Source organism: Python bivittatus, unplaced genomic scaffold (genome assembly GCF_059951505.1).
Source record: "Python bivittatus isolate LINGU-HERP-01145 unplaced genomic scaffold, Pbiv_v1 ctg000560_np1212, whole genome shotgun sequence".
Classification (NCBI taxonomy): Eukaryota; Metazoa; Chordata; class Lepidosauria; order Squamata; family Pythonidae; genus Python; species Python bivittatus.
In genome coordinates, this window is record NW_028277083.1 from 6,539,878 (window position 1) to 6,562,168 (window position 22,291).

A 22,291-nucleotide genomic window follows, 5' to 3' on the forward strand; every position below is an offset into this window, starting at 1 on the left:
TGAGCGCGCGTTCGCGTGTTATCCGGGTGCCCCCCCCCACCTCTCCGGATCCCTGTGCCTGGCGCTCGGCCGTCGTTTGCAAGGAGCCGCTTTTTAAAAAGGGAGCAAAACGGACTGGCAGCGGTGGGATTCGAACCCACGCCCCCGAAGAGACTGGAGCCTTAATCCAGCGCCTTAGACCGCTCGGCCACGCTACCTCGGTGGGGAAAACATGGCCGCGGGACTTACTCATCCCTGCAAAAGTGCCTTTTCCCAATTCTGGAGGTGTGCCTTTTTTTACCTCCTAGAAAAGTCCAGAGAAAGAAGAGTGAAGTGAAATTATCCCCGCGCGGGATCTGCCCGGGAGTCGGCGAACGACCCCAAGGCCAGTTTTATTTTTCTAAATATTCGGGGCGGGGGGGGGAACTGCCCCAAACGTCTCAGCGGCTAAAAATAACCAGGATCAAAAGCTCGGCAGAACGCGAGGCTTCCGCTTTCCCCGCCGCGTTCCAAAGGCCATTGTGACGTCGGCGGCTGGCACCACGTGCACCGCCCAGGCCCGATCCCTCTGACTGGAATGGGAGCTTTAAGCCAAACTCCTGCTAGAGATTGTGGGTCGGTGGTTGGCTTGCAAACTCGACGCGATCTATACGGTAACGTCACGTAGGGACGGCTGGAGAAGGCAGGCTGAAGCCAGAGCCTTAGATGAGGGCTGTTAAGCCAAGAGGGCGGCGTCGAGCCTCCCTGGTCAGAAGCAGTGTACCTCTAAGTGCTAGTTGCAGAGGAGCAGCTTCCTATTTGGTTGCTCCCACAGGCCTGCGGTTGGTCACTCTAGCCACTGGAGGATGCATTGGTTCAAATCTGCTCTGATTTAGTGGCACATTTTATTCTGCTCGAGGGTATCTGTGGGGGGGTGTCAAAAAAGTCAGGGTGGCGGCCACAATCAGGACCAAAGGCCTGCCCATTTTATTCGTGGGCCACTTGCATGGTTACAGTTACAGTTGCAGCTGCCATCTGTTTTTTAGTCACCGGCACAAAAATAAGTATATTAAAAGGCATGAAAATAAACAGCTTCTACTTCATCTATCTATCTTCTTTCCAGTTTAGAAAATTTAAAGCCCTTCCGTGTCCCGTAGGCCCTATGCCTGTTGCGCCTAATGGGTTTGCTGGTCCTGGCATTTTCTTGCATCTTCTGCTTTTCTTGAGAGCGGTTTCTTTTCCATATTTTTAAACAAAAATCTAAATCTTTAAAACAAGTTGTTAAAGGAAAATTAGAGTTTTATAAATGTGTGTGTGTTTGGTGCTTTGTCCCAAAGAGTTCAGAGTTAAGTGCCAGGTTAAAACAGAGGAGGCCCTTTGCGACAGGATACGATGCCTAAACAAATTCTAGAATTTATTTTATTGATAGGAATTATTATGATGCTTTTGTTCTGCTTTGGAAAAAAGAGTCTCCTTAAACTTTTTTATATACATTAAGCACTGTGGAGTCCTTGGGGTTCTCTGAGCTCGGTTGTTTTCTTGCAAACGTTTCGTTACCCGGCTAGGTAACCTCTTCAGGTCTGCCATAAAATCTCACATTTCCCAAACCCCTATCATCTAACCCCAAATATATTCAAGAACATAAATAAATCCGTGAAGACGAAGATCCCCAAATAAAGAGGCAGACTTGACCAAGGTTCATCCTTGAGAAAGTTTATTGAAAACGTATCACAGCATTTTATTTTATTTTTTTGCAGGGCAATGTAAACATAATACCTCGAGTGCTTTTAAAACTCTTTGCAACTGGCTCGGCCAATCTGCCATGAGTTCCAAACTCGTTAGCCGCAATGTTTGCTACCATCTCTTACTATAACATTATACCCTTACTATAACATTATACCCTAGAGCAGGGTTTCTCAACCTTGGCCACTTGAAGACGTGTGGACTCCAACTCCCAGAATTCCCCAGCCAGCATATGCTGGCTGGGGAATTCTGGGAGTTGAAGTCCACACATCTTCAAGTGGCCACGGTTGAGAAACTCTGTCCTAGAGACCCACCATGTAGAACTGCTCAAAACATTAAACTCATTGCTACTTTAGATCTGTCAATCTGTAAAGCAAATGAAATTAGCAGAAGCTTGTAAATAAAATCCAGGACAAGTCTAATGGGATGCTCGTGATGAGATCTGCCATGTTTTTGCTGGGCAGAGAGGTAGAAGAAGCATGCATATAAAGACAGGGTGCAAAAGGAAATGGAATTAATTGACAATCTGATTTAAAGGCAAATCCTTGGCAGCAGCAACAGGAAACCTGTGGTTTTTCAGAAAATGCTCACTCCATCCTTCGCTAGTAGTCATGCTGCGGGAAGCGTGGGTTCATCGGTGACAGGTAGCTTCCAGATCCCCGTCTGTATGAGACTGGAGAAAGCAGTCTTCTTTCGTTTAGCAAATTAAATGTGGCCTCTACCATCTTGGATCCAGAGGAGGGATCACAGGCAGAATTCTATGGCCAAACCAGAAAAGTTTCTGCGGGGAGGAATGAAGACGCGGCAGAGAAAGCTTTGAACTCTTGGGTTCTGGCTGACGATGGTTGACCTATCCACAGGGAATCTGCATCGATAGAAATCAGTCCTTTTGAGCTCCCATGTACGGTGCTGAAATGCGGGAGTTCAGATGTAAGTTAAACACGTTATCTGCTGCTTTCCAAGGACGTGGCCATGTGAACGCGGCTAGGGACATGCCCTAGCAATCCTTCACGTGAGCAGATAAAACGATCCTGTTTCAGAAGCACACGTTAACCATTAATTGCATAGACAAACAAGAAGTCCTACAATCTCGCAGAATGCCATCCAAAGACGGCAAACTCTATTCTGTGCAAGCTTAAGCGTTCCTGAACTCCGCTGACTTCAGCAGAGCTTATTTTCAAGTAAAGGGAAGTGAAATTGCAACCTCGACAATTTCCAATAAACATCTGCTCTAAAATTGCCCATTTTTATTCAGAGTTCTTGGCAGTTAAGTGAAGGGCTAGACATATATACAATGACATCATTAAACTGTTGTATTTATGCTATCAGCTTTACTTTATAGATATGTTTTTTTAAAAAAATGAGTGCACTTGTTGAAATAACCTGTTGAAAGTATGCCCAAAGCACTGCTGTTGCTTTTAAGGACTACTGTACTTTGACTCAAAAGCTTCCTGTTCACTGGCTGTTTTATTATAATGTATTCCATACAGTTGGTGGCATAATAATGAGGACTTTAACTGTTCCTTATTGTTCTCTGCAGGGCAGCAGAGTTTACAGATTTAATTCCTGCTGTTAAGTTGCAGAGTAGACATATACACAAAATAAAAGGAAACCTTTAATTAACCATACACCTCTCACCTGTCAGAAGAGCAGCCAAATCAGTTGGCAACGCTTCTGAGCCAGAAGCTGAAAACTGCAAAAATGTTGATGCTCAAGTCAATACTATGGAAAGATTTTGGGTTCAAAGAAGGCTATTGTTGGGTAGTCTAGCACTTATGAAATCTCAGGCTGAACTTCCACTTAAATTTCATTTCCAGTTAAATACAGAAAAGCTCTGTCTCAGAAGAATTTGAGGCATCTGCAGGATCTGATGCTTCAACAAAATGCCCAAAGCCTCCTACCGTCACAAGTTTGGGCCCTTTTGTACATGCGTGAAATGCACATACAAAGGGGTGGAGCTATCACAATAGTGTAACGCTGCTTTTTTCATCTGACCTCCCTGGGTGCCTCTGGATACGTCCATTTTTCATTTCCACCAGCCTCGCTCTGCAAAACTATTCTTATTTATTACAAGGGCATTCATACCGACCTTTGAAAAATTAATTCCAGGACTGTATCTAAGATGTATTTGGAAACACGAACTTCATCCTATCAGAATTCCAGCTTGGTCATGCAAACAAACGATCAAGAAAATCAATGTGAAATTGCACTCAAGCAAATAATCTTTAAGCTGCAGCCGAGGAACACAGCATCATCCAGAAAAAGATAAATGCTACCACTACTTTAAAAGAAAAACGAAACAGTAAGATGTCTTGAGCTGAATTTGTTTCCGTTCATACATCAGTCCATTCCACTCAGGATGAGCAAAAAATAGTATTGGATTCTTTTTTTTTATCACTAAAAAAAGCTTTTGCCATCTCTGCACATGGAAGGAGACGCAGCACTTTCAAAATAATTTCCCTAAAAGGTTGCAGTTCTCCAAGAGAGCAACCCCACGTGCCGCAACATTTGACCTGAATCTTCATGCCCTGCTTTCTGGGCCGTAGGGAAGAATCCCCATTCCACTGTTATTTAAAGGAGGGGGAAGAGATGGGAGAACAGATTCAGCTGCAAAACTCACAGTGTCTTTAATGAGCAGCTAGTTGCTTAAAAGAGGGTCAAAGCTGGTTAGATCAGGGACTGGCAGAAGGTCAATCAGGATCGACCAGCAGATTCCTGGGGAATTTGCAGTAGATTGCCAAGGATTTCCAGTCTTTGCCAAGCTTGCCTGCTGCTGATTGCATTTCTCTCAGCCTCAGTATTCCTCATCTGTAAAATGGACGCACCCACGCTTGCTTAGGCACTGACTTTTGCTTTGCTGTGCAGGCCAGTTTTAGAACGAGATGCACAAATAATCCAAAGCTGTTTTAGTAACGTCTAGATGTTTATACGCACCACCATTTGTAGGACCCAGATAATGAACTGTATAAAGTGATAAGCCATCTGAAGCTATTACAGAGAGATATGTATGCTTTTTAAAAACTAGGCCTAGAAAAGAAAATGTTTCTGACATTTAGACTGTTCCCCCCTCACTATCTTAACGTTCAATAATTTGGGAGGATCCATTCTTGAATTATAAGCAAATAAACACCCAGAACAAAATATATTCCCCCGACAGAAAAAATCTGCAGAGTGAGGCCAACAGCCAAGTGAGAGACGTCCAAAGATGAACCTTCTACCATACCGATCATAAAGCTGTAACGCAGGCACGGAGGATCTTTGACTTCTTCCAAATCAAAACACCAACTTTTCTGGCTCGGACAATTGTACAAAAAAGTATCAAGAGGAATCAGAACTGCAGGACTCAGGTCTACCACAAATACGGGTTGTTTGGGCTCTGAGTCAGAACCGAGTAAGAAAAAAGATCGTACGTTTAAAAGAAGATCCGTCCACGGGACATGTTTCTCCCCTGCTTCCCTACCCAGCTTCTGGATAAAATAAGTTTTTTTTTTTCTTTTTAAATTAAAAAAGGGTCTCTGTATTGATATATACAAGGAAAGAGTGTCTTTTGAAGCTTTTCAGTCCTCCATCATGGCCCAAACTTCTTCAGCTTTCTGATAGTACTGGTTAGCTAGTCTCCCTTTCATAGCTTGGATAGCAGCTTCAGCAGCTTCCGTGTACAGATCTCCTGGATAAACGGAAAAGAGAATTACAGGTCATGACCAACTCCGGCTTTGCCTGGATCAACCTGGTCTCCTGAAGATGTGCCACCTTCAGTTCCCAGCAGGCTCAGCTGGTGGGGCTGGAGCTGATGTGAGTTGAAGTCCAATCCCTCAGCTACTTGAACACACCCTACTTAATCTAGGGGTACCGCAGATCTGGTTAGATTTTTTGTGGCTTAGGGTGTTGTGTGAACCAGGCAATCAGGTAGGTTTATGGTTCAGTATATGGAGCAAACCCAGAAAAGGGGTTTAATCTGTAGCTACGTTACTCATGAGACTAAGTTCTTCTCATCCAACAGCCTCAGACCAAACTAGTCCAGCCCTAGATTTGCACACGTGTCACCTCTCTTGCAGGAGCTGCACTGGTTGCTGATTTGCTTCCAGGTCAAAATTCAAGGTGCTGGTTATCACCTTTAAAGTCCTACATGGCTTGGGGCCAGGTTATTTGAAGGACCGCCTTTTCCCAATTTCATCTGCCCGACCCATCAAACTGGGGAGGCAGGGCGTGTTATGGGTCCCGCCCATTAAGGAGGTCCATCTAGTGGGACCAAGAAGAAGGGCCTTCTCTGTGGTGGCTCCCTCCCTGTGGAACATCATCCCCACAGAGATAAGACCAGCCCCCACCTTGATGCTCTTCTGCAAGGCCCTGAAGACATGGTTTTGCCAGCGGGCCTGGGGATCCCAGGTGGATATGGAGCCCATCAAGTGGTTTGAATGTGGTGTTGTTGCCAGGGGGGTGGGGGTATAGTGGGTTTGTATTTGGGGGTTTATTTTTATAAGCCCGGAGTCACTGTGAGCAAATTGGGCAGCCATATAAATTGCTTAAATAAACAAACAAGAAGGGACAGCTGAAAACACTTCTTCCTGCCCCAAGCAGGAGGCCTCCAGTCCATTGCACTGCGATGACAGTGGAAGAAGCCTACGAATTAAACCTTGATGTTAGTATAAATAGGGCTTGCGTTTCATATTTAGCAGTCTTTGGAATTCTTTTTCAACAGCTTCCCTAGTTCTTGCAATGAACTTACATATCAGAGATCTGCATCTCGGGATCCCTGGACCCCAACTGGCCACGTTGCTAAGAATTTAAGAGGATGGAACTTCCGAAGGGCAAGCCGAGAACAAGCCAGGCTCATACCTGATCTCTGCGGATCCTTGTCCAAATTAAATCCTCCCAGCATCAGCATCTCTGCCTCTTTTGCAAGGAGGAGATAGCGAGGCTCATCCTGGGTGCCATCGTACTCGCCCCCTTCATCATAATCGGTCATGTTCAAAGCTTTGTCGTACCAATACAAGGCTTCTTTCCAATCCTGCTGTCTGCGGAATTAAAAGTAACAAAACCCAATATGAAAAACTCCAGGGGCATGACTGATGGATTGAATGTATTTTTACAGCACTAGCAAACTGCAGTGGACAGATGGAATGGCCTTGAGGGACAGGAGGAACAGCGGCTACCAAGACAACCGTCAGATAAAAGAGGATTGAGTCCAGGTGAGGATGTCTCAGATAAGACCTTCCCTAGTTCTCACTGAGGGAGGGAGGGGGAAACACATTCAGACTTGCAAGATTGCATCAGTCATCCCTTCAAGGCAGACCAGACTAGAAAACCAAAGTGATGCAGGCCAATATTACTTTTATTATAAAGATATAATAACAGAATCTTGCATTAATTAGAACTGATGACAAAACAGGCAGAACTACATAAAAGCCATGTAGAACACTGAAAACCAACCTATTAATCATAGATCAGTTAACCCTGGATAAGAATATTGCACAAACAGAGCTAGACAGAAAGAAACTACGGTGGTAGAAGGGGAGAACGTGGCATTTTTCATTCTGGTGCCCAGAGACTACTCCAGCAGAAACCAGATCCTCAACAGAGGGGGGAAAAAGCCCTCAACCCTCCAAAATGTCTTTTCAAAGACAACAAAATACTTAACCAGAATGATGTCTTTGTAGATTAGCTCTGATTAAAAAATAACTCAACATCTATAAGCAGCACCAGGAAAACATGGCCTGTTTAGAGTTCTGATGGCTACGCCATTCCAAAAATTCAAGAACTCCTCCGTGATCAGGAGTTCTGCTCTTGTCACGGGTCAAATGTCTAAGGTTACAAGCCAGGACACCTCCCCCATATATGGATGGTCCCCTTCTCTCTTTAACCACACAGGAGTACCTGTCTGGCGCCAGGTTCACACCGGTATCGTAAGCTCTCGCAACAAGAATCATGGAAGGCCGGTCTCCAGCTTCTGCTGCTTGGCACAAATATTCAAAGCCCTTGATTCTGTTTTGCTTTGTGTCCTACAATAGAAAAGAAACGGAAAGGAGTAGAAGAAACAAGAAGGAATAACACATCTTTACCTTTGCAACCCAACTCCTCTAAAAAAGCAGTAAGAAAATATGGCGTTTAGAGCTCTGAAGGGCATCCCATTCCATACAGTCAAGAGATCCTCAGTTATTCTGGGATTTGGCACCAATTTTGCACATCTTCACTTCTACCCACTATGTAGTCCAAACGTGAGTCTCCCATTCATGCTATCAATCTGGGGTTTCCTCGTCTGTTTAGACCAGTGTTTCTCAACCTCAGCAGCACTGACATGTTTGGACTTCAACTCCCAGAACTCTTCAACTGAAGTTTGGACATCAATTCTCACCATGCTGGCTGGGGAATTCTGGGAATTGAAGTCCATACATCTTAAAGTGGCTGAGGTTGAGAAGCAATGGTTTAGAGACATTTGCAAAATACACATTACTCTTATGCACTATCCACTTTTGCAGGCGTAGACAAAATATCTTCCAGTGTACGGCACTGAAAATGGATAAATTTTCTCCATTTCTTGGAAAACCACAAAGACATTCTCAGGTCCCAAGCTGTGCAGGGATATTACCTTGTTTACTTACCTGTAGCGTGACCTCTGAAAGTATGTGATGAGGTAGCTGAGAATGCATGAGGCCCAGCCCTACAATGGCTTCCAGCTCGCCACACTCAGCTGCATGCTCCAGGTGAAACAGCGCTGAATCTTCGTCCCACCCCTGGTCTTTTTCGCAAAATCGGCCAGCTTCATGATAACGAACCATGGCTAGATGAACCTATTGGGAGGGAGGGAAAAAGCTGTAATGGCATGTGGGAAAGACCTTGGGAGACTGGGCCAAGAGATGCTGCCAAGGGCATGGTCAGATAAGAGGGAGCTGAGCCCACAGATGGATAATGGACAGGGCAAGAGGCTCAGAAGGGACCTTCCCTAGTTTCTTGAGCTGTAAAGGAGATGGCGGGAGAATTGTACTTTCAGACTGTTACTGTAACCTTACAATAAAATAGAATTTGCTCATCTGGTCATGTTTCCCATCTGCTCTACCTGGTAAGGCTGACAAAAGCAGAGCAAAGAGGTGAGAGGGCAAAAAATCCAGTTGGTTTCAGTTCAATGATACCAACTTTTTTCATATTACAAAATAATTCCTTGCCCTTTGCAGCTTCCTATCAATGTCGTATTAAGCATCAACCGTACCATTTCAGTAACTCTAGACTATGTTCATACACATATTGTTTGGATGATGTCCGGGTGCTATGTGCTTTATTTTATTTTTTATATTGTGTATTTTATGTATTTGATTTATTTTATTGTAAGCCGCCGAGAGTCCCTTAAAAGGGAGATAGGCGGCAACATAAACCAAATAAATAAATAAATAAAATATTAGGAATCACGTTTGACACTGATATAAACTGAAAGGCTGGATTCACTTTAATCATCACAGTATTCACAGCTTCCAGTTTCTATTCTATAGGCCCCACTGGACTTAGTTTTTATTTGTGTTCTACAGGGTATTATTTATATTCTAAAAGAAAACAATTAATTTGGGGGAAAAGAAAAAGAAAAAAAACATTAATTTGATGGCCAACTATGGTTTCAGTTTCACAAAACCATTTTTGAGGGTCTGAATCCCCTTCTAGCTGCCCCAATGCCAAACTGATCAATACTTTTCCTGAGATCTAAACTTTCCCTCCCTAAAATTAGCCATTAATTGAACCAAAGAGGGTCACCCCCAAAGTGGACAAGTTAATTCACGCAGTTCATTTTCTGTTTTGGTCCTAAACAAAGAATATCCCAGCAACCATAAATGCTAAGCAATAAATCAAATCAAATCTTCATTACGGTCATAGACCCGCATAATGCTAAGCAATAAATTCAGAGCAATCAATATGAAACTCTTATTCTTTCTGGCCAGGGAGTTAAACCGTCCGCTCAGAGAGAAAGAGAGAAAAGACTGCCGGGATAAAAGATTCCAATAAACTCACCTTCCCCAGGATGGATTTTCCAATCTTCTTTTCAAGTTCCAGGGCGTTGAGTCTCTGAACTTCCACCGCAACGCAGGAGGGTCTGTGAATGTGAACCCGAGCAGCGTTGTAGAGATTCCATTTTTCCACACTGACCTGGAAGAGGAAAAGTGCAGCAGAACTTGAGTCTGAAGTAGCACCTGGCTACGTGCCTGAGCCGGTCCCCAAAGTGTTAAGGGCCCCATTACCTGATTGCCCTGTTGACTTTTATGCAATTTTTATGATAATTGTAGGCCGCCTATATGTATAATTTATAATGGTTTTAATGACTGAAATTGTTCACCACCTAGAGTCACTTGGATGGAGACGGGCGGCTATAGAAATTGCATAAATAAATAAAATAATAAATAAATTAGAGAAAGGACCCAAGGGAGGGGAAAAAAGAGGGGTCCTACTTCACATCTTCACCATCTACATTCTTCTCGCTGAGCTTCTCCACAACCTACTGCTGAACTTCAGCAATGGAACACTTGTCTGGCCTGCAGACGGTTCCAAGGTTGAACCCTGATCCTTCCTTCGTAAGTTAGAAACCCCTCCAGACTGAACTCTTCTCAGCCAGGGACTATGTTCTCACATCAGGTTAAGCCAGGGCTTGCTTGTGGGATAAGCCAAACTGCCTGAATTTATCATTAACAGTGCTTTTGTCGCCCTCACTAAGTGGACCAGACCAGAAAATCAACTCCAGTAGAAGACCATAACTACACTTTATTGATATTGGCACAACAGAATCTTGCAAGTCTGTTTGTGCTGGACCTCCTCTCCCTCTTATACTCCAGGGCAGTGTTTCTCAACCTTGGCAAGTTTAAGATGGGAGGACTTCAACTCCCAGAATTCCCCAGCCAGCCATGCTGTGAAAGCAAGTTACTCTAAGAGGAACTAACTCTACTCTTAGAATGAATGGAGATCACTCTAAGTCAGTGTTTCTCAACCTTGGCAACTTTAAGACGGGTGTACTTCAACAACCAGAATTCCCCAGCCAGCCATGCTGGCTGGGGAATTCTGGGAGTTGAAGTCCATCCATCTTAAAGTTGTCAAAGTTGAGAAACACTGCTCCAGCGAATCAGGGTAGTGTCTGTCCAAGCCATTTCTGAATATTTTCCATGACTTAAAAAAATGTTTTAGCCCTTTTCACCTAGGTAACAATTCTTGCATACTTCCATCAAGGTCATCTCCCTTACTCTCTACAGCTTTACCCAAACCACAATGTTCAAGATGCCCCTACCTGTGAAGCCAAAACAACCCATGATGGCTTAGTGTTTATTGAGTAAATCCTAATCCATCTGAAGCCATAAATCATAGCTTGGCACACCACACAGGTCTTAGTCAACCTGGAATACCTGGATCAACCTTGTGACTTGATATAAGACAACTCATTGCAACTTTTTCCAAATAAAAGTGGGCACACAGGATTTCATTAAAGGCTACCTTCCGGTACATACATATCTGTGCACAAACATTGATTTCAACAGGACTTGCTTTGGAGTTAACATGCACAAGATGGTACGCTAAATTTTCTCACTTGAGAAGAAGACGGTTATATGCAAAGTCTTCTGCTTTACAGAACGATATTTGCACTGCACAGCCAAGAAGCCAGGACAGTATTCCTAGAAATTTTCACACATGATGTCACAAACACACATGCACACATCGATAGCTCTGCAGCGAGTGCAAGGAGCCATAAATACAGCAAGCGCGCGCTTCACACCGGACACGTAGAAAGGGAGAGAGTCAAAGCCATCCCCGGTATGTGAAGCTTTCATCAGAGTGACAAAATGTGCATTGCGACATCATGACATAAGCTCTGCCCCTTATGAACATCACAACAAACATCCAGCAGGGATGGAATTTGCTTTGTGACGATGCAATGCACATTTTGGCGTCCGCCTCCCTGCAGGCGCCCCTGAACACGTCTCTATTTGGAGGGAAGCAATCTGATCCCCAGCCCATCTGATCCTGCAACCTTGGACTGTGGTGCTCAGATTTGAAGGTGATTCTGAAAAGGAGCAGCTGCTTTAAAGAGCTGCAGAGAGCTATGTCTTCTCACCTCACAGCTAAAGCAGAGCCCAGCGATACAGTGAACTATGGCTTACTAGATGCCATTTCTAAACAACTTGTTCCACCACATATAAAATGCCAAGGAATGGCTAAATATACAGGAATGATTTTCATGAAACCTTCTGAACAGAGGCAGGTACTGACTGTTGTGATTATTTCAAACATAAGTATCCTAGCTATACTTATAAAAGCAAAGAAGATCAGCTGGTTGAACCCAGCTAAGCATGTAAGCACATTCTTACATTTAGGCACCTGGGAGGAATTTCCAAAGGAGCTAATTCATAAACTCCGGACTACAACTTCACAAACAGCACAGCTTTAAACCACTTCTATTAAAATTTGCAGATAAAGGTCCAGCTGGAAAGAGGCATGTTATTTTTGGGGGTGGCCTTTCTTGGTTTTTAACTGCAACATGGCAAGAAAAGTTATTCAGATGATTATTAAGATCATGCATTCATTAAACAACTTAATTAATTAATATCATTATGATGGGAAGTTCCAAATAAAATGAAGCTGTTGTTTGCCTCCAAGGGCCTCATCCCAGTTGTCTTTTATAATTTTTTAAATAGTTGAATAACAAGCAGTTTGAGTGACTGGAAAGAGTCTATCTTCTGCCTGCTTCTTTACAAGGATGTATTTATTTCAGACTCTGGAAGTTAAAGAGAATGCCAGCAGCATCTGTAGGGGCAGGGTCAAAACAGGCAAGATGGCAGAAAGGAGATTGTGATACAGGCCCCATATTTCTTTTGCTATAAAAATGGGTGGATTTGAGTGGTTTGATTAGAATTGTATGTATAACTGCTGAGAGGGATATCAGAAGCCCTTAAAAAATTTAATAATATAAATTTAATTTAATAATATAAAAATTATTAAATAGTTAATATAAATAATTAATAATTATTTATATATATAATAAATATATATTCTCTTTTTTCATGCTTTCTTTTTATTTTCTTCTTTTTTCTATCTTCATTTCCCTTTTTTCTTTTTCACACTTATCTTGCTATTTTTTCTTCTTCTTTTCTTTCTTTCCCTGAATGTATTTCTTATTATCTACATAAAAGCTATTAATAAAAATTATTTTTAAAAAAACCCAAATATAGAAGAATGTTTTCACAGAAAGCTCAAACGGAAGTCTGCCATTTTTTCGCTTTAGGGATAAGAAAGCACAGGATTCAGCCGATGCTGGAGCACGCTCCAAGATCTGGAGTTGTTTGCAAAGAGCAAGAAACAGCAGAAGAGAGGAACAAGCAAAAAATCCAGACATAGGATGGAATTCATGCAGAATCACCCTTTTATTCCTGGAACTTGTTTTAGTGGTCTCGGACAATTTATTTAGAACAGCATTTCTCTAGTTGGAAAAGAGAAAGAATTAAACAGTGAAGGAACAAGAAAGATGTAAACTACAGGGAAAGATTCTTCAGCAACCCAGGAAAATCTTAGCAGCTTTGGTACACAGGCCAGCCAGATCAAAGCAAACCCCACGCGATTTTTAGAAAAGGTTTATTTACCCGTGCAGAACTGCCCAAGCTGTCTTCATCAGATTCATGTCTCCGGTTGCAGTTAAGATGACCCTAAGTGAATGGAGGAAAAAAAAAAAGAACCATTTAATTCAGGTTTGGCTGAAGAGCATTTTAAAAGCTCCATTTTCTAAAAAAAAGTTTGTCCAGTGTCATGGAGAGACGAACTTCTTCTATGGTGAGGCGAGTTAAATACTTAAAAGAGCTACACAGAAGCTGTGAAGAATAAGCGCCTTTGCGTCCCTGTTTTTATGACAGGCACTCACAGCATTCAAAAATGCTCTTTTTTCTGGTATGGACTTTGTCCCATATTACTTCTTGTGCAGAAAGCAGTGGAAAGGAGATTTCTCGCCAACACAGTGTGGCATTACACCACTACAATTACAGAAAACACTCTACCATGTCATGGTAGCTGTGGGTCTGATCTCCCTCCTAGCAATCTCAGTTGAAAACAGTTAATCCAAGAGACAAGAACCTGAAAGCTCTGATTTATGGCATTTCTTAGAAGAAAAGTTAAACTTACAGCACAAGGATTCCACCAAGGGCCCTATTTTCAAATGAGACACCTGTATATAGGCAATTTAGGGCTCCTGTCTAAAGCGGGAGGGTCCTTCCTCCCAGTTTTTAATACACGGGGTTGGAAGCCGGCCTCTCTGGTGAAAGTGGGGCAGATGGCAACTGATCCTATTGGTGTAAGAAGTATCACAGGTTGGACAGTGAGGAGAGCCATTATTCTAAATATGGGTCCTGGGGGATCACGCATCTCCGTGGTTCTGTGATGGAATGGACTTATGAAGGCCAAGCTCAGGGAGATAAGCGTGTTCTTAGCCCCCAACAGGAGCGTGGGAAGTTCAAGAAGATGAGGCTGGCACCTCCCTAAGGAATTCACGGTGTTGTGGCTGGCTGGCTTGGGAACTTGGGTTCAGTCTGGTGAGATTCTTTCTTGAGGTGGAAGCTAATAAACGCAACAGAACTGTAATTGCATTGTCTCGTGGAGTTCTTTGGGCTGAACCTGACATCAATCTCCCCATGCTCCTGTTAGGGGCTAAGAACATGCTTATCTCCCTGAGCATGGCCTTCATAAGTCCATTCCATCACAGGTTCCACTGTAAGGCCAAATGGAGAAGTGCATCCAAAGTCTACCAGTTAATTGGCATCAAGATATTGACGGGTTTCTCATTAGAGGAATTCCTGATTGGCCTTTCATAAAAGCACCCAAATGTATTAGCCTTAAGGATCCCCAAGAATTTTCTGGTCATTTTTACAGGGAGAGAAGAACACCTGATGTATCAACATGTTTTCCTTCTTAGATTAAGAGATCCATCCATACTATATAAGGTAGTGGTGATGTGTGCCCATACTAGGCGTGCCATGAATTATCTTCTTCTGCTCACGATTCAAGTCAGGAGGTCAATCAAACTGCAAATGATTCAAGCGTGATGTATTGAAAAAAATCAGGGATCAGTGTATGAAATCAAGGGGGAAAAAAGGCATTACTTTTTCTCGGTGATCCATGTCTTCGTGATCACTCCTTTTCTCACTGGGGTATCCACTGTCACCTCCATTTTCAGAGTCCTAAGGAGACAAACAGGAGAGGAAAATAAACTTCTTCCATCTCAGATCTCCTTCTTTTATAGACTGAACTTCGTCCTTCTCTAAGAGCTCTATCTAGTTGTGAATGGTGCTTTCCGAATCCTTGTGCTTTGAGAGCCTCCAGCAGGATTTAAAATAGGGGTGGCCCACCTTTGCCCTTCCAGATACAACAGGAGACCTCACCTAGTCATATCTGAAAGACCACAGAATCTTTACCCACTTCTGTTGGGTGGGACAATCAAATCAGCTCATGGTCCTGATCAGGAAAAGGAATGAAAACTCAAGAGGACAAGAAAAATATTTGCGTACACACAAATGGGGAGAAAGGTCTGTCTGTCTATCATACCATAGGACAGTGTTTCTCAACCTTGGCGAGTTTAAGAGGGGTGGACTTCAACTCCCAGAATTCCCCAGCCAGCCATGCTGTCTGGGGAATTCTGGGAGTTGAAGTCCACCCCTCTTAAACTCGCCAAGATTGAGAAACACTGCTATAGGAGCTTCAGTCTTCGGAGGTAAAAAATAACACTTGCACCAGCTGATTTCTTTCATCAGCTCACACATGACTCTAAACTGTGACTTGTTTCAACCACACTTTAATGAGCAAATCACCGTTGTGTGGTTGACAAACAACAGCAAGTCATAAACCCTGGCTGGTAAGCACCAGTCCCTAGATTTACACATCCCCCAAGCCAAACCCAATCTCTTTATGCCTAGCATAATGTGTGAATCCAGGCCACTAAAGTAGGCCTTGAAGAAGAACTTACCTTTTGACTGTCAAAGCCTTCGTGGTCTTTCTGGACCAAGTTGTCGACTTCATTAAATACAGGCCAGTCTAGATCAAAACAGAAAACGATTTTCTTCTTTATGCAAGAGCACGACAAGATCCCAAGGAGCCTCTTCCCTTTGTAGAACCAACAACCCCTCACTCCTACGAAAAAAAATCTGCCAACGGTTGGCACTTACGAAGACCCTCCATTTTTTGGCTGTGAGGCGTTGCTGAAGAAGGGGAAGAGGGCAACGAGTCGAACGCCACATCGCTCATGCTTTCGTCCCCCGAGTTTTCGGAAAGGCGGAAAAGGAGGGGGGGACGACTGCCAGAGACGGTTCTCACACGGCTACTGCCACATTTCTCTTCTGTGCCCCGTACGACAGTCTGAGCCGATTCCTTGGCAGAGAAAAGTAAAACTGCAATCAGAAACTTCCAGTAATCCTGGAGCAAATATTTCCCTGCTGAATACGGGGAGGTCATATTAGTGCGAGTTCAGAGGGCGCAAAATCTGATTTAGTGCAATTTATAAACGGATACCAGGTTGCGTTTAAGGCGAGCCAACGTTCAGTTAGCGCGAGGCTAGCGTGCACGTGGTTGAGGCTAGCACACGCACAGTCGTTGGGGTTTTAGGACATGGGTTTATCCTCTGTTACTGTTATACAGCATTTCATTAATAAACGTATAAAAATTTAAACATTTTCACTGCCTATTTCTGTCGAGCTGGAATCAAATACCCTATTTTCCATACAAGTATCACTTGGAATAGTGCGAATTCGAATAAGGCGACCATTCCGTGGGATTCATGAACCACCCTAGTCGAGACCTCTCTGCATTCCTTCGTTTCTAAAGAAACTATGCCTTTTCCATCTAGTAACCCCACAGGCTGAGGAAAATACACGTTTGAGTTTAGAAAGGTGTTAAGGAAGCCACAATGGTGGCCGCTGAGAGATTCAGCACAGATTTCCCGCACCGGATCCAAATACCACACGCCTCTCTATTATTAAAAACATATACTTTCATCTGGTGCAAGCACAACCTTGGTCATCCTAAAAACAGAATTCTCTTTGTTTATTAAGGGCCATTTCTTAAAAAGAAGAAATGAGTATCATCTGTAAATCCAACTTTCTGGAACAGTGTTTCTCCACCTTGGCCACTTGAAGACGGGTGGACTTCAACTACCAGAATTCGGGTAGTTGAAGTTCACCCGTCTTCAAGTGGCCAAGGTGGAGAAACACTGTTCTAGGAGAAAAAAGACAACATCCATTATAGGTATCTACCAAAACATTTTTGGTGGTAAGCAGACTTCAAGCCCGAGGAATCTATTTTATTAAGCCAGCTGAGTATTAATTGTGGCCCCTCTTTCCAAGATATCATGCAAAACGACCGCCAGCAATTCTTTAGATTCAAAGCTCCTTTGCCGACAACACTTACGAGTAGTTTGCTACTCCGAAACAAGGCGTCCTTCTCTTTGGAGGAGAGATCGAAAGGCATCAGCCCCATACTTTGACAAATCCTGTTGCAGGCGTGAGAATGGAAGAACAACGCCATCCCTCGCACACCTGGGGTAGGGGGAGAACCATCCACAGAAACACAATGAGACACCATTTCAAGATGCAAAGCCCTACATCAGTGTTTCTCAACCTTGGCAACTTTAAGACATGCGGACTTCAACTCAATTTCAACTTCAAGAGTTGAAGTCCGCATGTCTTAAAGTTGCCAAGGTTGAGAAACACTGATCTAGACAATAATTGAAAAACAACAACGAACAGACCCATGTTGATAGATCGTTCCTTCAAAAGGTGGAAGTGTCCAGAACTGAAGCTGGCCCCTTCTCAAACCAAACAGAATCCCCAACCACTGGAGTTAAGCCACTCCAATGAAAAACAATCACTCCGGTTTTTACCGAGATTCCCATCTCCAAAATCTGTGCCGCTCTCGGTATGGATCTGAGGATCCGTGTAAAGGTCTCCTACCCCCTGGATGTCCACAATGATCAGCTGGTGTCCTGAGCGCTCAAAAGTGAAATGACTAAAGGCCTGCAAGAAAGCATACACCGCATTAGCCCAACGAGAAGAGAAACCAGATCTGCTTCTACCTGCAATCGCTGCACAGGGAGCAAACCCCACACTCCATCACACAGATGATGTTATCTAGTCGGGTAATGAAACATCTTCAAGCAAGCCACCAAGTTCAGAGAGCACCAAGGACTCCACAGTTCAACCCTGAGCTACAGAGATTCCCTTCTATTGGAGACGTTTCATGACCCAACTAGGGAACGTCGTCTGTGCGAGGGAGGGTGGAGTTTGCTGCCTGTTTACATTCAGTAACTTCCCCGGCCAGCTTTGGTGGTTTCCTCCTTGGTGATTCCTTGATTAGAGTATTGGCTGCCGGAGGGGATGTGTTCCAGTCTTTTTAAGGTAGTCAGCGTTTAGATAAGCGAGGATTAACACCAGACAAACGATCAGACAGAAAACAAGACTCTAATCAAGGGACCACCAAGGAGGAAACCAAACCTCCACCAAAACTGGCAGGGCAAGCTACTGAATATAAACAGGCAGCAAATCCCACCCTCACTAGCTCTGATGATGTTACCTAGTCGGGTAATGAAACGTCTGCAAGCAAATAACCAAGCTCAGAGAGCACCAAGGACTTTACAGTTCAACCCTGAGCTACAGAGTCTTTTCTATTGTATTCAGGGTGGCTGCATAAATTCAGAATTTCATGGGGCCGTCTTCCACTTTGGGAGATGTCTGCAGGGGCCAGACCCAATTATTCCAAGAAGAGCTTCTGCAATGCAGAAGAGCAAACTGACTCATCCCCAGATGAGAGCTGCTGTCCTGTTGAGAAAGTTGCTAGTGAAGTTCAAAGAAAGGGAAATTCCTGTCTTCTAAAATCAGGGCCACAACACTCGCTCCTCAGTCCAAGTGTTGACCAATAAACTTTGGCTAAAAACAAATCCTTTTTTGGGGGGGGGGGCCTCAAGTCATTGTTGACCCCTGGCAACTGCCTAGACAAGTCCCTATAGTTTTCTTGGCAAGATTTCAGAAGTAGTTTGCCCTTGTCTCCTTCTTCCCAGGGCTGAGAGAGAGGGCTGGCCCAAGGTCACCCAGCTAGTTTTTGTGCCTAAAGGTGGACTAGAATTCATTGACTCCTGGTTTCTAACCTGGTGTCTTAAATCTCTACCCCAACTGGTTCTCAAGGTCATCCATAATCCACTGTAATTGCCAACCCAGTTGCAAAGGAAGTCCTACCTGCGGGGTCAGACGGATGTTGTCGTCTCGTACGAATCCTGAGTTTGAATTGTATTTGATGTATTTCCCCTCAATGTAATGCTCCAGGTGGAAAAGAGGTCGCCCTGGCCTGTTCTTCATTTCAATTATGCAGGTCTGGACAATATCTACCTAAGGAAGGAAGGGAGGAAGGGAGAAAGAAGGAAGGGAAAGAGAGAAAAAAAAGAGAGAGAGAAGGGAGGGTGGGTTAGCTGAGAAAGGTGCTGAGAAATAGGTTTTTTTCTCACTTCTGCCAGGCTGACAGGAGTGAGAGTTTCCATCCTGCACTAAGCCACAATTTGTTTATAGTTGACTCGGTCAAACTGCACCTGTCTGGACTCATCACTTTAAGCCAGAACCCATGTTTTACAAGCCACAATGGTTGGATTACAACATGTTAAAGAGAAAAACCCCAGTAGGGTATGAACCAAGTTTGTTAGAAATCCATTCCCTTGACGTGATGGAGAATCACGTTCTCGGAGATCTTTGGCAGAAGAACCTGGCAGAGTTGAACTTGCTCACTTGAAAAGGGTTCAGGTTTTGATTAGAGTAGTGCTTCTCAACCTTGACAGCTTTCAGATGTGGACTCCAACTCCCAGAATTCCCCAGGTTGGCTGGGGAATTCTGGGAGTTGGAACCACACATCTAGAAGCTGCCAAGGTTGAGAAACGCTGGATTATAGAATGAGAACAAGAAGATGATTGGTAAAATGTTGGTTTTGCCCACCAAAAATCTCCAGGAATGCACTTTTGTATAAACTCTACCAAAACTGACACAGTGCAAGAAATGAAAAGTGATAGATCATGTCCAAAGCCTCTGTTTTAAATGGCATAAAACCAAACTATATTTCACAGACCACCCACATTTTGGTGTGGATGTTCCGAATCAATTCCACCCCGATCATACAGCAGCATTGCCAACCCCAAACCTGCTTCAACCAAGTTTGTAGCAGGGGTGTCTGCTGGGGAGGGAGGTCAGGGCTTTGATCACCTGCTCACGGCTGCCATTTTGACTTTTTTGACTCTTTCCCCTGGACGCCCCCAGTTAAAACTACTGTACAGAAATTCTGATGAACGTGTCTAACTTTTACTGCATGATTCAGAAGTACTTTGGACCTTGGGTGAATGCAACCATACTTTGTTGTTATTATGATCATCATTATTATATTTTTATCCTGCCTTTTATATATTTTGGTCAACTCAAGGTGGTGAACATTCCCAATACTCTTGAGTTAAAACCCACTCAATTGCACGCGGTGGATTCGTTAAGGTTAAGGCAACTTTTAACGGCATGACTTTGAATTCTCTGGGCTTCCCAGGTTCTCCCCAAGATCCTGCACAAGATACCTGCTTGGGGGGCTTATGGCGATTATATTCTTCTCCCCACAACTTGGCTTCCATTTGGAGCCGCACATCCTCAAAATAGACGTCCCTGTTCACCGTCTCGATGTACCTCTTTGCCACGTAATTAAAGGCCCCTTTCCAATTCTGCGTGTGCAAAAAATTGGACAGCTTTTTCCTAAAAGAGCAAGAGAAACAAATGACCGGTGAAGCCAGGATGCTGCAAAAACGGGACCTTCTATGTGTGCTCTGCAATTTTAAGGATCCTCCCAGCAGCATCATTCTTTAGCTTGTATCTATGGCAAATCCAGGTCTACTTTAGAGAAAGGTGTTGTTTTCCTGGCATGTAGGAGAACTCCAGTGGGATTCTGGCACAAGCCAAGCTGAAAACCTTCTGCAAGAAATTCTGATCCCTGTTACCAGTCAGGATGGGCAAAATCAGATTTCAAAATTAGCTTGCTGCGATCTCAGCTATCCTACTCTGGAGCTGTGCAATCATCAAACTGGAGCCTTAATCCCTGGGTTGATGAATTAATGTAGCAGTGGTGGAAATGAGTCCCTGTATGAAAAGATTCTAGTAGAACATCCCCCACTGTTTGTTCCAATTTGTCTGCAGGAATTGCCTAATTTCCTGACCTGTGAGAAGGTGGCTGTTTATCACGTATTTTGCAACAAGTGAAAAGCTGTTGCTCCAGAAAGGGACTTTGGCTCTTCATTCTTTCCTCGGCACCAGTTTCCCTTTCTTGAGTTATATCTGACTTGAATTAAAACAAGGAAACGGAGCTTCTCCAAACCCCCATGCCAAAAAGGAACCGAGGACATCTACAAGCAGCCGCACACTTACGTCCGGAAGCATTCCCGCATCGCTCCTCGGCCAAAAGGCTGGAGAAACAAAACAGAGGTTATTAAACTGCTGAAGGTTACTTAAAAGAACATCTAGTAGGGCTTTAGAGGTGCAGTTCCAGAATGAGTAATAGTTACAATTTGGGGTAAGACAGAAATCTTTCTGGATATCTACGAAGCTTTGGTCTCCAGCACACCTTTTGGAAACGTAAGTGGGAAGTTAACACGCTACAAGTGAAGCATCTCTTTCCAAGGTCATCTTGTTCTCCAGAAAGTTTCCAGAAGACCACATCACCATTTTGGGAAAATAAAAATGGGAGATGGTTGTACTCAGGGCTCGTTTCTGGGTGCGCTCACCCACTGAAATGGTGGAGAGCCTTCCAGAAGAAAGGTAGAAAGCAATTTCACTCACTTACCGTCTGGTAATGAGTGTTTTGTGACTGGCCACGCCCACCTGGGCTGCCATTTTGTGAGGGCGCCCCATGACATGGTCTCCAAATTCCTAAGGTGCCCTTTGGCCAAAGTTGGTGACCTACTCTTGGGCCAAAATGTTGGAAGGGACACAGGGAGGCTGGTGTTCAAATCACCTCTCAGTCATAATATCTCCTGGGACTTTGGACCAAGCCTTAGCTTACAACTGGCCTGTTCCACAGGCTTGTTGTGAAGATAAAAAACGGGGCATAGGATACATGGAGTCCTTGGCTCCTGGAAGAAGGGCAGAAAATAAAAATATGATGAATTAAAATAAATGGTTAGAAAGCTCTGGGTGCTGGCACGCTCTTCTTACCTGTGCAGCCATTTTGATCAAGACCTCGTCTTCAATCCATTCTCCAGTAACGGCATTGTACCTGCCCAAAAGAAAAAATGTTAAAATGCACATGGGGGGATATGTGATATCCCACCGTACAGTCTTGAATGCTTGCTTTTTATTATTCTGTTGTTAGCCACCCGGAGTTGCATTTGCAAGATGGGCGGCCATATAAATTGATTTAATAAATGAATAAATAAATTTGGGTAGTAGTGTGTGAATCACCATTATGCCCTTCCCCACAAAGCTTCAATGCAGCTTTCTCCAACCCAATCCAGTTTTACCCAACCCAACCCAACCCAACCCAACCCAACCCAACCCAACCCATTATATGCTGAATGAGGATGATAAGATACCCACCC

General features: G+C 43.8%; 1 protein-coding gene, 1 long non-coding RNA gene and 1 other non-coding gene across 7 annotated transcripts in view; 1 reads left to right on the forward strand and 2 right to left on the reverse strand.

Annotated features, from left to right (window-relative positions):
- Positions 1-7: 7 nt before the first annotated feature.
- LOC148214814 (uncharacterized) lies at positions 8-8,306 on the forward strand. Its single transcript, XR_015797423.1, has 3 exons — positions 8-632; positions 6,401-6,890; positions 7,710-8,306. It is a non-coding gene; the product is annotated as an uncharacterized LOC148214814 (long non-coding RNA).
- TRNAL-AAG (transfer RNA leucine (anticodon AAG)) lies at positions 116-197 on the reverse strand. Its single transcript has one exon. It is a non-coding gene; the product is annotated as a tRNA-Leu (tRNA).
- The window catches only part of EEF2K (eukaryotic elongation factor 2 kinase), a 33,247-nt gene continuing 14,177 nt past the window's right edge, over positions 3,222-22,291 (reverse strand). For all 5 annotated transcript variants that reach the window (XM_088148084.1, XM_088148083.1, XM_007424965.4 and 2 more), the window contains 15 exons: positions 21,909-21,969; positions 21,123-21,160; positions 20,285-20,456; positions 18,921-19,070; positions 17,573-17,705; positions 17,101-17,228; positions 15,864-16,065; positions 15,665-15,732; positions 14,805-14,882; positions 13,299-13,361; positions 9,694-9,828; positions 8,301-8,489; positions 7,576-7,700; positions 6,538-6,716; positions 3,222-5,368 (listed from right to left, as the gene is read on the reverse strand). In XM_088148084.1, the coding sequence (XP_088004210.1) occupies positions 5,259-5,368; positions 6,538-6,716; positions 7,576-7,700; positions 8,301-8,489; positions 9,694-9,828; positions 13,299-13,361; positions 14,805-14,882; positions 15,665-15,732; positions 15,864-16,065; positions 17,101-17,228; positions 17,573-17,705; positions 18,921-19,070; positions 20,285-20,456; positions 21,123-21,160; positions 21,909-21,969 (1,831 nt within the window). In that variant the 3' untranslated portion in view covers positions 3,222-5,258. The remainder of the gene's footprint in view (positions 5,369-6,537; positions 6,717-7,575; positions 7,701-8,300; positions 8,490-9,693; positions 9,829-13,298; positions 13,362-14,804; positions 14,883-15,664; positions 15,733-15,863; positions 16,066-17,100; positions 17,229-17,572; positions 17,706-18,920; positions 19,071-20,284; positions 20,457-21,122; positions 21,161-21,908; positions 21,970-22,291) is intronic.